We start from the raw sequence: 16,199 nt of genomic DNA on the forward strand, positions 1-16,199 counted from the left end.
AGGAAGTAAGCCTAAACTGGAGAGAACTGGACAGCTGAAGTGTTGAATAAGAAGAGTTGAGTCTTTCACCTCCAAGTTGCTTATTTCACTTGAGCTGAGTTGACCTAACAAGAAGCGCCATGCAATGCTGCAATAGTTACTGTTGGCTGGCATGAGCTGACTTTGCTTTTTGCTGTAGGTCCAACATTGTAGAAGCTACATTTCCTATATAGAGTCACTTGAGAGACTAATTAAATAACAGCATTTTAATCACTGAAGACTCAGAAAGGGAATGTCAGCTTCTTAGTAAGATGAATGCTCACAAGGTTAACATGCCACATTTCCAGGCAATAATAACCCCTGATTTAATTTCTGAGCTAACATTTACTAAGGCTCTGACAAAGCGAGTGTTTTGGAGAGGCCACCCCTGGAAAATCGGAGAACAGAGTTCAGAAGTTATAAAAAGATCAATATTCAGCCTTTCTTGTTATGGAATGCCTACAATTAATATAAGCTTGAGAAGTGTTTTTAATAGTAAAATCCCATTTCTTTAGCAACATACACATGACTGCTTTGATTGCTCTGATATTTGTCTTGGTGAAAATCAAGGAAAGAGAATAATACCAATGTACACCAATGAGCTCAGAAACATTTTTTAATACAAATCAGTACTGTTTCAGGCATCATAATTTAAGCCCAGGTTAGCAATACCTCCAGGAAAGAGGGGCTGTCTTCTTGGCTGAAGACCGCAAATTTTCCAGAAAGCAATTTCATATTGAACCATTTTACTTCCCACCTGGAAAAAAACGTACTCATGTTAAGTCCTACAACAATGAGGTACCTACACCCAGATGATGGCACCGAAAATGTAAAATATATGGTAAAAAAAGTGACAAAACTTTTTAATGCTCATGAATCACTAAAAACTTGCCTGAGGTCTTGCAGGGTATTAGTCTCAGAGAACTGAAACACATCCTGTAGTTACTAATCAGCAATCTAACCACTTGAACCATCTTCCCTCTCTGCCCTAAAACTAATGTCTCTGATGAGAATGCATTCCACTATTGATATAACGCATGTGACTTCATGCTCATGACTATGAAAAGTCTTCTGCATTAATTTAGGAGTAGGTACCTCCTCAGATCTCCATGGCTAACAATAGATTACAGAAGTTGTTTATAAACTACAGTTTCTGGTATCATGGCTGTAGAACAGGACAAACATTTCCTTCTTTCCAGGTTGCACTGTGGTGCAGATACATTGGAAGAGAGAAAAGAGGGATAAATGGGGTTATGCCCACTATGACAAACCCCAGCACTTCCTTTTGGCAGTGCTCACACTCCTTGGTCATGATAGTCAGGACTGAAGAGCTTCCCTCTTCTGCTTCAACTGGTATCTGTCTCTAAGTACTTCTAGCAAAACTGTATACAGACTTTTTGAAGTTCAATCATAGGCTGCTTTATGTAATTTTGTTTTCTATCACGACTCTTTTTTACACTGCCATGATGTGTTACAGGTTAAAACCGATTGAATTTTAAGAACTACAGGATGGCAAAACTAACTCAAGTGTGTCCTCTTCAGATTGCTTACCCAACACATATCAAGTAATTTAATTAACCTTGCAGGTGGCCTATTCGTGATGCAGAGGTGGAGCAACAGTCTCTGTTGGGTTACATGGTCAGACACAGCAGTATGTTTTCTTACACCTTGAAGTTCTTGTCTTGAAACAGTATGATTGATTTTGTGTAGCACATCAGTAAAGTTAATAAAACTTATCAAACCTAAAGCCATATAGGAGCAGCTCTACTGCCTCCTAAGTGGACACCAGCTACTTGTAGAGATGTCAAGGTGAGCCTCCAGACTACTCTTCAGCATGTCTTGTAGCACACATATTACCTGGGATTACCCTGAATAAGAAGGATTTGGCTGTATTTAGTTTCCCTATCAATACATTTCGATTCCATTTGAACAAGTCAGATATGTACTAAGCCAAATACCCAACCAGAGTCTGCAAAGTTTTATGACCAGTTTGTGCCATCGGTGTCAATGAAGGCTCTTAGCGGTTTCTGGAGCAGGGATCTCTACACGTACTCAGAAAAATGCCTGGGAGACAGTATGCTGAACTCCACAGTGAAAGAGAGACTGAAGGAGCCAAAATCACCCACCACGATACCGCGCATCACTTTAATACACAGACAATATTTCCTAGGCAAGAACACCACCAACTCGGCACTCCTGACAAAAAGAGATAGCGAGTTACCAACAGCACAACGAATTAAGCAACGCTGCCTTACCTATTTCAGAAAAAACATGAACTGGGCTCTTTTCCTTTTAATAAATGACATAAATGTCACACAACTACCGGAAAAGTGAGGTGAACCATCGACTTGGGTTGGTTTCGTTTACCCAAAGGAAAGCGCGCAGCCACAGGGCAAGCCAGCCATCCCTCGAGTCAGCAGCCTCTACGTGCTGCCCGTTCTACCGAGCTTCGCCCTCTTTTAGAAGCCCAGAAGCCATCACCCGGCGTTCTGCGGGGCTGAGCCGGGCCTGCCAGGAGACACGTCGGGCGGGATGGTGTGTCAGAGACGCAGCTTTCAGGAAACCCTCCCGAGTGAGGACCGCGGGCTCGGCCGGAGCCGAGCGCCACACACCGCCGGCTCTGGGGAGAAGCAGCAACCGCGCCCCCGCCTCCTCACCGCCCTCCGCCCCGCCATCGACCTTCCCTGGGCGCAACTCGTCCTGCCTGCGGGCGGCCCGGCTGCCCCAGCGCGCCTGCGCGATCCCTCTCTCCCGTCGTCCCCCGTCGCGCCGCGGTGCCCGGCAGGAGCGGAGCGGAGATGGCGCTGCACGTCCCCAAGGCCCCGGGCTTCGCCCAGATGCTCAAGGAGGGGGCGAAGGTGAGAGCGGCGCCGGGCGGGCGTTGTTCACTCAGGAGGATGGCGGAGAGGGAGTCTCACCGCGGCGGCGCGGGGAAGGTTCTGGAAGGCCGGCGGGCGCCCGGCGGCTCCACGCGTCCCGCGGGGCGGGGGCCCGAGGGGGCTCCGCGCTTCCCTCCCGCCTTCGGTCCCCTCGGCGGCCGTTGCGGGGGCGGGGACCCGCCTCGCGCCGCCGCTCGGCGCGCGGGCACGGGGCGGCGGAGGGAGGAGGGCGGGCCCGGCGCACGCGGCCTTCCAGAAAGCTCTGCCGGGTCCGGCATCCCTTCCCTTCCCTGCCCCCGCCCCGGCCCCGCCTCAGCGTCCCGCCGCCTCGGGGACGCTCGGTGGGTTCCCGCTGCCGGGCGGGGCGACGGCGTGTGTGGCGGCCAGCAGCCCGGGCGGCGGTGAGCTCCGGCGGGCTGTGTGGCCGAGCCGCGCCTCGGCTGTGGCGGTGGCGCCGGGAGGGCCTTCTGTTTGGGGAGCTTTTGTGGGTGGCGGTCGGCGAGCTGGCACCGGGCTCTGTGGAGTTGGCTGTTCAGAAGTGTCCCGCTCGTTACGTACAGTCATCGACTCCTTTTTTTTTTTTTTTTTTCTGTTACAGCGATCATGAGAAAAGCACCTTTGTCAATGTTGTAGAGTAACGTGATATTTTCCATATATTCGTTTTCCATAAATCCCTTCTCATTGTATTTAACGTTAATATAGTAGAGATTTTGGTAGTACTCAAGGACCGTGCCTGATAAAGCACAAGCTTTCTTTGAATAAGTGGGCAGAAAGCAAGCAGGATTTTCTTTTCATCGTGAGGGAAAATAAAAAGAGAAAATTTCTGGTTGCAGTTACTCAGTTAATAGGAAAGTGAAGTTAGCAACTGAGCCCTCTATTTTTCATTTCAGAGTCGGCCTTGAAGACAAAGAATGGCATATGTGAAGGGCAGGGGGAGAGATGGGAGACAAAGTGGCTTAGGTGCTGGTTTCTAATAGAGAAATAAAGGCCAGGATACCAAAAGATGTCTTTTATAAAACAAGGAGGCAGCTGGTATTCTGAGTTCTTTGTTTTCTATTTAGAGAGTAAATATTACTAGTACCTTTGTCCCTTCTCTTACAGGCAACACAGTACGTTTTACTCTGCTCTTAAGGCCATTTCTAGGGATCCCTCCTTAAGGTTTCCAAACTGAAGCCAGGCCGATTGGCTTCTCGAACACAAATATTTTGTGAGGCATCCTGCTTCTGAATTTTCCAGCCACACGTTTGAATGTAGAACTGAATTAAATTATTTTTGTGTTAAATTATTTTCTGTTTTCCTTTGACATGCAACTAACTTTTTTTGAAAGACTTAAGAGACGCAAACTGTATTGAAAATGGAATCACTGTTCAAATTTTCTGTTCAGAAACTTAGTGTGCCTGTTGAGCTGCCTAGGTGAGGAGTACACAGTAGTTCTCTTCTCACTGTCTGTGGGTAAGGTTTAGTTTCTGATAAACTTTAAGTGAATTACCAATCTAAATTAATCAAGAACTGTCACAGACTCAATAGATTATTGCTGCGTTGATGAGAAATGACAAGTTCATCCCTTTCTTTTTTGTTAGAAAGCTTAATTCTGAGCAGAACATTTTTCTTTTTAGCATTATTCAGGACTAGAAGAAGCTGTCTATAGGAACATCCAGGCATGCAAAGAACTTGCTCAAACCACCCGTACAGCTTATGGACCAAATGGTAAATAAATCCTAAAACTATTGTAGTATTTTTGAGCAAAATGTTATGTTTGAAGGCTAAACCTACCTCAACAAAACAGCGATTGTTTGTTTCTTGAGCAAACACATAGGACTTGCTCTAGAAATCTAACTGTAGTCTTTGTGGCTACACAGATCAGACTTTGCTTGGATAGCTCTTAAGTTATGCACAATATACCTGCCTTTGCCAGGTTTTTGTACCAGTTACTATGTCCTCTTTGCTGTCTTACTGCTATATGGATGACCTACAAAAATTCAAGACAATATCTTGGTAGATAGTCTTAATGAACATAACTATACCGTGTCCGGTCAGATATGCCAAAGCAAAAGGTGTTTTCCACTATTGATTAATTAAATGATGTACTAATATTTCTGAAGAGAAAACTGCCTATTTAGAAACTACTGATTTGTCCTTAATGTAACACACTTCCAAGCATTATTTCACGAAAATCTTTTAGGTTCTTAAATTATAAGTAGGGCTAATGTTTTAATTTGTAAGATGTACCTGAAAGTTATGAAGCAGTATCTGTGTACAGAATTGTTTGCCTAATGAATAGTTTTATTTTTTCTTTCCCTGTTAGGAATGAACAAAATGGTTATCAATCATCTGGAGAAGCTTTTTGTTACAAATGATGCTGCTACTATCTTGAGAGAGCTGGAGGTAAGTTTTCTTGCTTCAGAAGATGTCGGTCATGAACTGGTGTTTCTGTTCACGGGCTGCTGTGGTTCTGAGTGTTAATAAGGAAATACATGTCACCCTGCCAGATGATTTACATATGTCATTTTGTAAGTCATTTACATTTTTCCCTGGATTTAAGTAAAGTCAATGGGCTATAATCCACAGTGAGGAATAGAACTCGTTTGTAAAGCAGAATTAAGTAGTTGCAGGAGATGCTTAATAATTGCCTACTTTTTTTCCTCTCAGACCAGTGTAGATTTAGAAGAGATTATGTCTAGACAATACAGTGTTTGGAAAACTCTGAGTGAAATAGCTGTTGTGTTATTCTCCCAGGGATGGTGGTTGCCATGTTCTCCTGTCTGCTTAGAATACGTTAATTGGATTTAAGAAGCTGAGGATATAGCAGCACCCACTTGTGAATACAATAAAATTGTGGAAAGACTGACCTATTCTACCTTTTTCTCTTACTATCAAATTCCTATTTGTATCACAACATAAATAATATTTTATTGAATTCTGTACTTACTGATAGAAATGGTATAAGTATTAAGTATTTCCTTAATGCATTGTGTTAGTGTTTGATGTAAGTAGAATAACTGTGGAAGTCTCAGTTCTGTTTTAAAAAAATAATTGGACTAGTTACTTAGTCTAATGAGTAGTGCATGTTACTTTCTGGAAAAAAAATGACAGCTGCTCTAATTGTATTGAAGAATACAGTACTTCTATTGCATTTCTTTGAAAGAAAGGGAAAGCAGTGTGACCTTTAAGCAGATGAGAACCCTAGAATTAAAATGTAATTTAGACATCTACGTGACATGTTACACATACGAATTCAGCTTGAAGATTTAAACTTCAGGCTACTTTCCTGTTGCAGACCTTGATTGTGAAGCCACTGCATCCTGTAAAAATAGAACAGAACCAATGTCAGGGATGTCTAATTCATGTTGTAGGGGAAATGTTCCATTCTTAGATTTTTTTTCCGTATGTTTGTACTTTTGCTTATTAGGGAAGTCAGCCAATTAAGATAATCTGCACTGTTTTATTTTCCTATTTCGCACATTTTTAGTATCTTTATGTACAGTTTGAAATGAGGGAGCTTATGCTGGATCACAGAAAAGCTTGGAGCTGTAGTCTAGGTGGGATGTTAGTAACTAAGATGTGTAACTTCTTGTAAAGGTCCAGCATCCTGCTGCAAAAATGCTTGTGATGGCTTCCCACATGCAAGAGCAAGAAGTTGGAGATGGAACAAACTTTGTCCTTGTTTTTGCTGGAGTTCTTCTGGAGATGGCAGAAGACCTTCTGAGGATGGGGTTATCAGTCTCAGAGGCAAGTTATATTGTTATTAGAATTCACACGGCTTGAAATCAGATTTCTGTTGGTCAGAATTCTTGGATCATAATGCTGCGAATCATCTGCTTCCTTCTGAACTAATTTTTTTGATAGAGGTGTATGAAGAACAGTATATGTTTTGCTGCTTGTGTTTGCTTCCTTTGTAAGCTTTTGCATTTGGTAATGTTTATGTCCCTTTGAAAAGGAGATAGAAGCAGTATGAATGCATAGTGAAGTGGTGTAGTGAATATTTATTGTTTGCCACACAGGTGATTGAAGGCTATGAAAAGGCTTGCAAGAAAGCCCTAGAAATTCTGCCAGACTTGGTGTGCTGTTCTGCAAAGAACCTTCGAGATGTTGAAGAAGTGGCATCTTTGTTGCACACTTCAGTGATGAGCAAACAATATGGCAATGAACAATTTTTAGCAAAGCTTATTGCTCAGGCCTGTGGTAAGTGGACAAGAACAGATGTGTGCATACATCTAAAAAACTTGAGTAAGTTTGCTTATCGTCATTAATAGTGTCTTCACATAAGATAAAAGTTATGGTTAGTTTATCAGGTTGAATTGAATGGAATACTTTATCCTCTGAAATGAGTATTATCTTCTTTCTTGTGTTGAACTCTTCATTGGCATTGTGGCTCAGAAGAGGTCTGTGTTTTGTACTAGATGTTTATAGGAATAGCTGTCTAGTCTTTTTAAAGCAGAAACCCATCTCCCTCTTTTTTATCATTAGGAAGATGTAGTAGGCTTCAGACAAGCTGTTACTGTTCTGAGCCACAGAAAAATGGAAGCAAGACTGTAGTTGTGTTGTTACTTTCTCCCTTTAGTTGTCCAAGAAGAAACTTTCATGTCTAGTTTGTTTTCTCCACTTTTGAATGTGTGTGTGAAAATGGATATTTGGACTTAATTTAACCGAGCAGCCTAAATAGATGTTACTTTCTGATTACTATATTGGAAAAGCAAAATTTCTGTTTCTTTTGATGCGGGTTATTATCAGATTTTAATTGCCTTAAATTTAGTCAGGCATCTCAAACTACTGAATTGTAGTACTTCAGAAAAACTCTAGGCATTATTTATGGTGTCATTGTTCTAGTTTATTCATTAAGCAACACAGATTCTTTTTGTTTTCCACACAGTTTCTATTCTTCCTGATTCTGGTCATTTCAATGTTGATAACATCAGAGTGTGCAAAATTGTGGTAAGTTGGAAGTAGCTAGCTTTACTGTATTGTTAAGGTAAACAGTTTAATGGAAGTTTTTATATCTTTGAACTTTGAAAGTGCATTTTCTATTCTAATCTCTGTGTTACGGCATGCATAATAAGTTTTGGAAATGGGTCTTTACACTCCTCTTTTGTACCCAGTAGCAGCTTTCAGAAACAGAATTAATTAATATTGAAAGTTTATACTTAGTCAAATACATTAACTTAATTATACACAGGGATTTTGATTGCATTTTTGTTGTAGAAGTACTCACAAGATTAGGCTAAAATGCAGGATGGTGGAAATGTAGCGATCTAATCTTGTATTCTTTTTGTCAATGGGATTAGGTCTCAGTGTGGTATGTAAGACTGGAACAAGCTTATATCTACTATGAATTTCCCTGTGTTTTTTCCCTGATAATAAATATGTAATAAGTTGAGCAAGAAAATGAATGTCACAGGCCACAAGCTTGACTACCAACTAATCTTAAAATGGGAACATGTAAGACAATGTTTGTTTCTAAATCAGCTTAAGTCTTGTTTCTTTGGGCTGCAATGAAAACTTAGGTTGCTACATTCAAATCAATATAAAGACTGCTTTTCATAAAGGGTAGTGCAGCTTTTTGACAATAAATGATCAATAATACAACTTTGCCTCATTCAATTTCTTTCCTTTCAGGGTGCTGGTATCTCTGCTTCCTCAGTACTACATGGCATGGTTTTTAAAAAAGAAACTGAAGGAGATGTTACTTCTGTCAAAGATGCAAAAATAGCTGTGTATTCCTGCCCTTTTGATGGCATGATAACTGAAACTAAGGTATGTAAAAGCTCAAAATGAGTTAGATATCTATTTATGCTCATGTGCTCTTATTTTTAGACTTAACTATAAATATTCTTGACACTCAGTGATTGAGATATTTTTGTTAATATTGAGTTCATTAGTTTAAAAAAGTTCATAGAAAATGTCTGAACCTAATTTTGCTGTACAAGGTTCTTGGGAGTAGGGAGTTGTTGGTTTTGTTGGGTTATTTGAACCAAACTAGGTGCTAGACTGTTTAAATGTCAAGGTTGTCTAGAAATACTAGAATTGCCCTATTTTTGACTTGTTTTAAACCATTGCCTGGGAAGGGTGGCAGTATTGTAAAACAGGATGACTTGAGGTTGGGATGACTTGCATAGGTTGGGAGACAAAACAGTTTGTCAAAAACTTTTACGCCTGTAGTTAAAGCTGAATTGATAATGGTGTATATGTTTTACTAGGGTACCGTGCTTATAAAGAATGCTGAAGAACTGATGAATTTCAGTAAGGGAGAAGAAAATCTAATGGATTTGCAAGTCAAAGCTATTGCTGATAGTGGTGCAAATGTCGTAGTAACAGGTGGCAAAGTGGCAGACATGGCACTTCATTATGCCAACAAATACAATCTTATGTTAGTCAGGTAAGTACTAGAAGAACATAAAAACATTCGATCTACCAGGTTTGTGGAATGTATTTACCATATTGTCTCTTGCCTCTCAAACAAATTAGAAACAAAATATTGCAGGCTATTTGTTTTTCTAGTGTATCTGAACCTTAGCTGCAATTTGATTGTTTTGTAGCTTATGTTTTTTGATAGTATTTTACCTCTGTATGACAGCTAATTGGGGAGTAACTTGTTTATATGGTACTGTTATTCTGGTTTAAGTGCTTTTGTAGTACAACTGAAATCAAGAGTATCAAAATTTGTGGATCTAGTAAAGAGGAATGTGGCCTCAAAGGCATATAAGACTTTACCATAATGGTCCCTCCTAGTCACAGTCCTCACGTGATACTTTAGTAATGATGAGGTGCACCTCCATGCATCACTAATGTATTAATGGATGGAATGACTAATTCTTAATACTTTTCTGTCATTATTGTGGGCCTTAAATCTTATCTATAACTAAACCACATTTGTATGTCCTTGAAATACATTCTGCGCAACATAAAGTCAAATTACTAGCAGCGTGTCTCACATCTCACAAATAAGTGGTCTTTTGTTGAAAGCTGTAACTTTATTGATGGTGTCCAAAAAGTTTGAACTTCTGGAAATGGAACATTATACTGTAATCTCTTGCATAATGAAGAAGGATTTTTACAGAGTTGCTGTAAAGATCAATTCAAGTCTTATGCACTAGAAGATGAAGTTTGATAATTTCCATGTATATGAACTATTTTCCTGTTTGTAAATTCTCAGGAAATAGTTTTTGCATAACATCTCTGAAAAAGGTAATTATAACTTGAAAAAAAATAGATGAGTGGATTTTATAGGTTGATGCAGTAAATTTTGATAGTTGTCATTAGTTCACAAAATTCTGCAAAGTTAAGACTTAATTACGTGTAACATTTGTTCTGGAAACTTGTTTTTAAAGGTTGAACTCGAAGTGGGATCTGAGAAGACTGTGCAAAACTGTTGGTGCAACAGCCCTACCCAGACTGGTATGGACTTTTCAGATGAAGAGCAAAAGGGGGAGAACTGATGAGCAGGTTCACGTCTCTCTTAACTCTTGTTTTTGTTTCCAGACTCCCCCTACTCTAGAAGAAATGGGTCACTGCAATAGTGTGTATTTATCGGAGGTTGGGGATACACAAGTTGTTGTGTTTAAGCATGGTATGTATGTTCTGTAGAACTCCTAATACTACTGTTCTAGAAGTACAACGTTCATATGTGTTTTACATGTTACAAACTTAATTCAGTAATGCACGTCTGTCTGAACAGAAAAGGAGGATGGTGCCATTTCTACTATACTCATTCGTGGATCTACAGACAATCTGATGGATGACATTGAGAGAGCAGTGGATGATGGTGTCAATACTTTCAAAGTACTCACAAGAGTAAGTAACCAGAACACTTCAGTTTTCAAAATTGAGCTACAGATCGGTTTCAGGCAAGACATGTGCTTGCTTTGTGCTCATTTGCTACGAAGGCTGTAGCACATGTTTATCAGCTTACAAGCCTTCTTGAGGTGTGGAGGGCTGCGTAGAGAGGATTGCTGCCAACATCCTTGTGAATACGGTGTGTGTAAAAGATGGTGCTCAGCATGTATTGCACTTGGTTTTCCAGAAATGAGGTGAGTTCTTGCAGATTAGTTTCTTTCTAATGCAGCCAGCTCTTTGTGACTATTTCTCTAAAGGTTTTATAATGTTCCTTGGAAATTGGGCACAAAAGAAAAGCTAGATTGCTTTGTTTGTCACTGGGGATCCAGAGGAACTGACTAGTTGCAAACTCAGTTTCTAGTTCATTGGTGACACTTCCTTCACATACTGCAGATACGCTTTATAGATGGAAGAACTCAGTTCTTAAATATTTTACTGAGCAGCTTTTGTGGATTTGAATATTCTTCTTTTTTTTTTTTTAAATGCAAAAGGAAATGTTTGTATATTTACATGGAAGATGGCGTGCCAAAAATGCTAAACTTCTGTTTGACACTTTATGTCTTGTACATACCAACACATGCGCATTGATTTAGAGTACAGAAACAGCCATAGACTGTCTCCAGGAGTTGTCCTAACTTAAGATTTGTGATGATTACTGCTTAAAAGACTGGGAGTTCTTAAATGAATGCTGGAGTTTGCCAAGGGATATCCAAAATACTTAATTAATAAACCGCAACAACAAAAAAACCTCACCCACCAAAACAAAGCCCAAGATCTTGTGATACATGTTGACATATTAAACTTAGTGTGCAGTTGATTGATTTCCTGCATATTTCCCAACCAGTTAATGGAAAATATGAGAAAATCTAGGGATTCTATTATTATTATTAAGCAGAGAGTTGAAATTACTTTTTTAAAAAGCAGCAAAAAACCCCAGACACAAACCCCACTGCATTATTTTTTTGCTTTTTACAAAAGAAGCTATCTTTCTTCAAAGACATTTGAAATGAATGAGTAAACCCTGGTAATTTTCTTTTACAATGGATGTTTGTTCTGAAGCAGATTCTTGATAAGTCTGTGTGGGATAAAGTTCTGTTGCGTTCTTCTTGATAGAATGTATAAATTCTAAAAAGTAAAAAAGAATACGATGCTTTAAGCCAAACTTTGCATTTTGGGATGGTCTGTTCACAGGATAAACGTCTTGTTCCTGGAGGTGGTGCAACAGAGATCGAGTTAGCCAAGCAGATCACATCTTATGGAGAGGTACAGCAAATGGGCTTTTGGACTTTCTGTTTTTATATATGTATACGCACACACATATATGTACTTAAATATACATGTGACTTACAGAAATATACACATTTTATACCTATATATATGTATGTATTTATGCTTATAAATCAATTAAAAATATGGACAAAAATACCTCCCTATTGTGTGGTTTTTGACATGCTGACATGGTTTTCAACTTCACTTCAGACTTGTCCTGGGCTCGACCAATATGCCATCAAGAAGTTTGCTGAGGCCTTTGAAGCCATTCCTCGAGCACTGGCAGAAAACTCTGGAGTAAAGGCTAATGAGGTGATCTCCAAACTTTATGCTGTGCATCAGGAAGGGAACAAAAATGTTGGATTTGATATTGAGGTAAATAGTCTTTCATGTTATTTGGTGCTCTGCAATAAGGGTTATATTTAATCATACTTCTATCATTATGAAGTATTTATAGAGTAATTTAAACCATTGAAGCTCTGTATTGCACAGTCTAGAAGAATAACTTCTTAGAATTGTAATGCTCAAGTGGGTTTTTTCATCAGCCAGCAGTTACTTTCAATGTAGTATAGTGGCCTTATGTAGGAGGTAAAGTGAGATTCTGAACTAAGTGATGGAGAATAAGTTTTAGTAACTATTTATTTTGTCTTCCTGTTAATGGGTTAGGAATGAAGGTTTTCTGAACAGAGAAGAGGAAGTCAGAAAAGTGATAATTTGTTTTAAACCTGTGACCTTAAAAACCCAGTAACTTGCTAGGTAGAAGCCTGAGAGAGTTTTGAATCTTGTTTTTTCCCCCTGTGTGATAGGCCGAAGCTGCTGCTGTGAAGGATATGTTGGAAGCTGGTGTATTAGATACGTACCTTGGAAAATCCTGGGGAATCAAGCTGGCTACAAATGCAGCAGTAACTGTCCTAAGGGTAGATCAAGTAAGTTTACACTTGTAATTTGGATGCTGAACTGAAACCTTTTAACTCAGTATGCAGAACACTAATGCGAAATATATGAATCTTCTGGGAAAGCAAGGCATAAAAATATGATACTTGAAATTGTGGCTTATTTATTTCTGAAAGCCAGTAAGTAGTTTCTTCAAGAGCTCGTAGTTTGGGATGTTGCCATGTTGCTGCCTCGATAGGAGCACTACGAGCAGTTGATACTTATATCCAGAAAGTTATCCTAAATTTTGTAGGAACAAGATTTAATGCAAGAAAGCTTCTCTCATATATTGTTTTTTACATGAAAATCCAACTTTTAGGAAAAATGGAGATTGTAATATTAATGACAGAACTCTTTATATATTTTTGTGGAACTTTAGCAAAAATGTATTTGCATGTAAAATTTCTGTAGATTATTATGGCAAAACCAGCAGGCGGTCCAAAAGCCCCTAAGCAACAAGGACATTGGGATAAGGATGACTGGAAAGATGAGCCTGAAAAATAGTGTGCAGTAAGCTCTGTTCTCTAGCAGAGAGTTACCTGTGTGTGAGTGCATGCATGAGCTAATTATTGACAAGCACATGGCAGACTGTATCTTTCCTTGGGACACGTAACACTGCTGTCTTATGTTTGCTGATTGCTACATTTTGTATTTGTGCCTTTGCAAACGAATTCTACTCCTGAAACCAATATTTTGTTGATGACAAGTGCAGTTTTAGTTCTACCTGACTTGTCACTATAGCAAGTGCAGAAAATGAGACTTTAACATGATAGGACTAGTGGACTTCATGCCTTTAAAGTGTGATATTTAGACTCAATAATTCAGAACAATAGCTCTGCTAATTCTTCTGCTTCCTGTAGTGTGCATCCTGTAAGCCAGTCACTCGTTAGCATATTTAAGCACTCGCTTTCTGTAGACTAACTGAAGCCCTAATTTGCATGCAAAGTGAGGTAAAAGCCCTTTTTTGTGTATCGGGGCTCACCTTCTGCCATTTTCAAGAACAAAATAATTTGTGAATATCTTAGTTAGATGAATAATAATATTCACTGGCTTAGGTTCAGAGTGGGGAAACTGCATGAAATTAGTGAATGTTGAAAGCATCATATGGTTTTAAGTAAGAGGTGGGGTAATAGTCTGATTCTAACCTTATGTTTTTCTACTTCCCTATTATCTTCAAGATCATTATGGCAAAACCAGCTGGTGGCCCTAAACCTCCATCAGGAAAGAAAGACTGGGATGAAGACCAAAATGATTGAATAATGTAACTGTTCTTCTTAAATGACACAATTATGTGAGTTTTTTAATATTCCAGTTGGAGCCTGTCACAATGTTCTGTTGCCTTTAAGTTATGAGCGGTGTCCAATGGCCTGCAGAACTTCAAACACTTTAATAAATGTACTCACTGTTAAAATGTTAACTGTAGTTTTATTTGGACTAAGCGTGACGTGGTTGTTCCCAGTATGTGAATGTGCAGGTGTTTGTGTGGAGGTGACAGTGGCTGAGTGTGGTGGGCTGACCTTGGCTGGCTGCCCCACGCTCCCTCCTCAACAGGACAGAGGCAGAACATAAGTTGAAAAAGCTGATGGGTTGAGATAAAGATGGGGAGATCACTTTGCAATTCCTGTCCCAGAAAAAACAGACTCAGTGTGGGGAAAAAAAAATTATTACCAATTAAAAATAAGAGTTGGAGGGTGAGAAACAAGAACAAAACCACCTTTCTGTTCACCTCCCCTTCTTCCCAGGCCCAGCTGTACGCCTTCACTCCCCACTCTACCTGTTGGTAGCGTATGGGAATGGGGCTTATGGTTAGTCCATGACAACTCCTTGCTTCTGCTCCTTCCTGTGGACACTTTTCCCCTCCTCCTCCCACAGGGTACAGTCCATACAGGCCAGTATGAGGATCCTCTGTATAGGTTACAGTCCTTCAGGAAGAACTGCTCCTGTGTGGTTCTCTGTGGGCTGCAGTTTCTGGCAGGGAGACCTGTTTCAGTCTGGGTTCCTCTCTAGAGGGTGCAGCTTCCTCCAAGGCACAGGTCCATCTGCTCTGGCCTGGGGGCCTCCACAGCTGCAGTGTGAAGGTCCAGCATGGTCTTCTCCACGAGCTGCAGGGGACAAACAATGTGGTTTCTCCAGGGAAACCCTGCTCAGGTGCCTGCAGCTTCTCCTCTCACCTGGGTGCTTGCAGGGCTGTTGCTCATACTTTTCCCCTCCCTGCTGGGTAGCATTTTGTCCTGTCTTAGGCTTTCCTCAAGGTGCTACGTCTTTGCTGCGGGGCTCAGCCCTAAGGTGTAGGTCCACTGGAACCAGCTCTGTCCAGCAGCAGACATGCCTGGCCACTCCTCACAGAGGCCCCTGCAGCCCACCCCACCATCTTGACACCTACACCCAGTGCAGTGGATGAGGGAGCCTGACTATGTGCCCTACTGCAGGGAGTGCATAACTATAGAAAGGCATCATTTATAATCATATTCCTTACACAATATTTGAGTGTAAATAGTCAAATGAGCAGTGAAATAATTTAAGTATGGCAGCAGGTCTGTGGCCCACGCCTACGCTCATTTTTGTTACACACATCTATTTCGCCCTCACCCTTTAAAAGAGTCTCAACACTCTGAAAAATGGCAGCCTGGCAGCAACAAACTGCATCTCCTTCTAATGGCCTTAAAAATAAACGCTGAGCGGTGAGAGCTCGTGTGATGCAGGGTGCTGGAATCTTTCAGCTGAAGGCCCCTGTTAAGATTCTTCTTGGAAAGTAAACAGCTTGTGTGTCTCAGAACAGCTTGAAAGGAGAACTGCACTTGACATTCAAGCCACTTCAATAATTAATCCTTTTATTACTCTTGCCAGCGTTACTCTGTTTCATAGCCAGAAGGGAGTGGAAGGAGGGAGTGGAAAGCTAAATCAAGTCTGGAACTATATCTTATGCCTAAATAAGGCTGCCATACAACAGCTACACTAATGCTAGCTTTACAGTCAGTTGCTGCTGTAGCTGAAAAATAAGCTCAGCAAGTTTTCAGAAGGATTGGCATACCGATATAGTCAGCTGCACAAGTGCTGCTGACTGTGAGGATAACAAGAATACATAAGACTCCCATTTTCTTAGCAAGTTTGTTGTGAAAAACGCACTGAATGTAAGCAGCTGCTGCTCTAGCGTGGAGAAGCCAAGATTGTATTTATGTGACGCCTAGCCTGTGGAGCACTTATACATCACTGTGGGACTTGTGTTTTTTACCCCTTCAGCATAGAAAGGCAAAGCTGGAGTGGCCTGTA

General features: G+C 40.5%; 1 protein-coding gene across 2 annotated transcripts; it reads left to right on the forward strand.

The window, feature by feature from the left end:
• The first annotated feature begins 2,727 nt into the window (after positions 1 to 2,727).
• On the forward strand, positions 2,728 to 14,340 carry CCT8 (chaperonin containing TCP1 subunit 8). 2 transcript variants are annotated; one of them, XM_065633057.1, is made up of 16 exons: positions 2,730 to 2,876; positions 4,514 to 4,604; positions 5,203 to 5,282; positions 6,477 to 6,626; positions 6,899 to 7,079; positions 7,768 to 7,829; positions 8,511 to 8,648; positions 9,092 to 9,270; positions 10,223 to 10,289; positions 10,374 to 10,461; positions 10,570 to 10,685; positions 11,919 to 11,990; positions 12,207 to 12,371; positions 12,803 to 12,922; positions 13,341 to 13,439; positions 14,108 to 14,198. In XM_065633057.1, exons 1-15 carry the CDS (start codon positions 2,817 to 2,819, stop codon positions 13,431 to 13,433), a joined length of 1,662 nt encoding a protein of 553 aa, XP_065489129.1. In that variant the 5' UTR covers positions 2,730 to 2,816; the 3' UTR covers positions 13,434 to 13,439; positions 14,108 to 14,198. The 2 variants fall into 2 exon arrangements, with proteins under 2 accessions (XP_065489136.1, XP_065489129.1); XM_065633064.1 differs by lacking the exon at positions 13,341 to 13,439 and having other exon boundaries at positions 2,728 to 2,876; positions 14,108 to 14,340.
• Positions 14,341 to 16,199: the final 1,859 nt, after the last annotated feature.

Source organism: Caloenas nicobarica, chromosome 1 (genome assembly GCF_036013445.1).
Source record: "Caloenas nicobarica isolate bCalNic1 chromosome 1, bCalNic1.hap1, whole genome shotgun sequence".
Classification (NCBI taxonomy): Eukaryota; Metazoa; Chordata; class Aves; order Columbiformes; family Columbidae; genus Caloenas; species Caloenas nicobarica.

Coding starts and splice junctions, on each gene's coding strand:
- CCT8 (XM_065633057.1), top strand. CDS start 2,817: ATGGCGCTGCACGTCCCCAAGGCCCCGGGCTTCGCCCAGATGCTCAAG. Junction 10,462..10,569: donor AGTTGTTGTGTTTAAGCATG/GTATGTATGTTC, acceptor CTGTCTGAACAG/AAAAGGAGGATGGTGCCATT. Junction 12,923..13,340: donor CTGTCCTAAGGGTAGATCAA/GTAAGTTTACAC, acceptor AAATTTCTGTAG/ATTATTATGGCAAAACCAGC.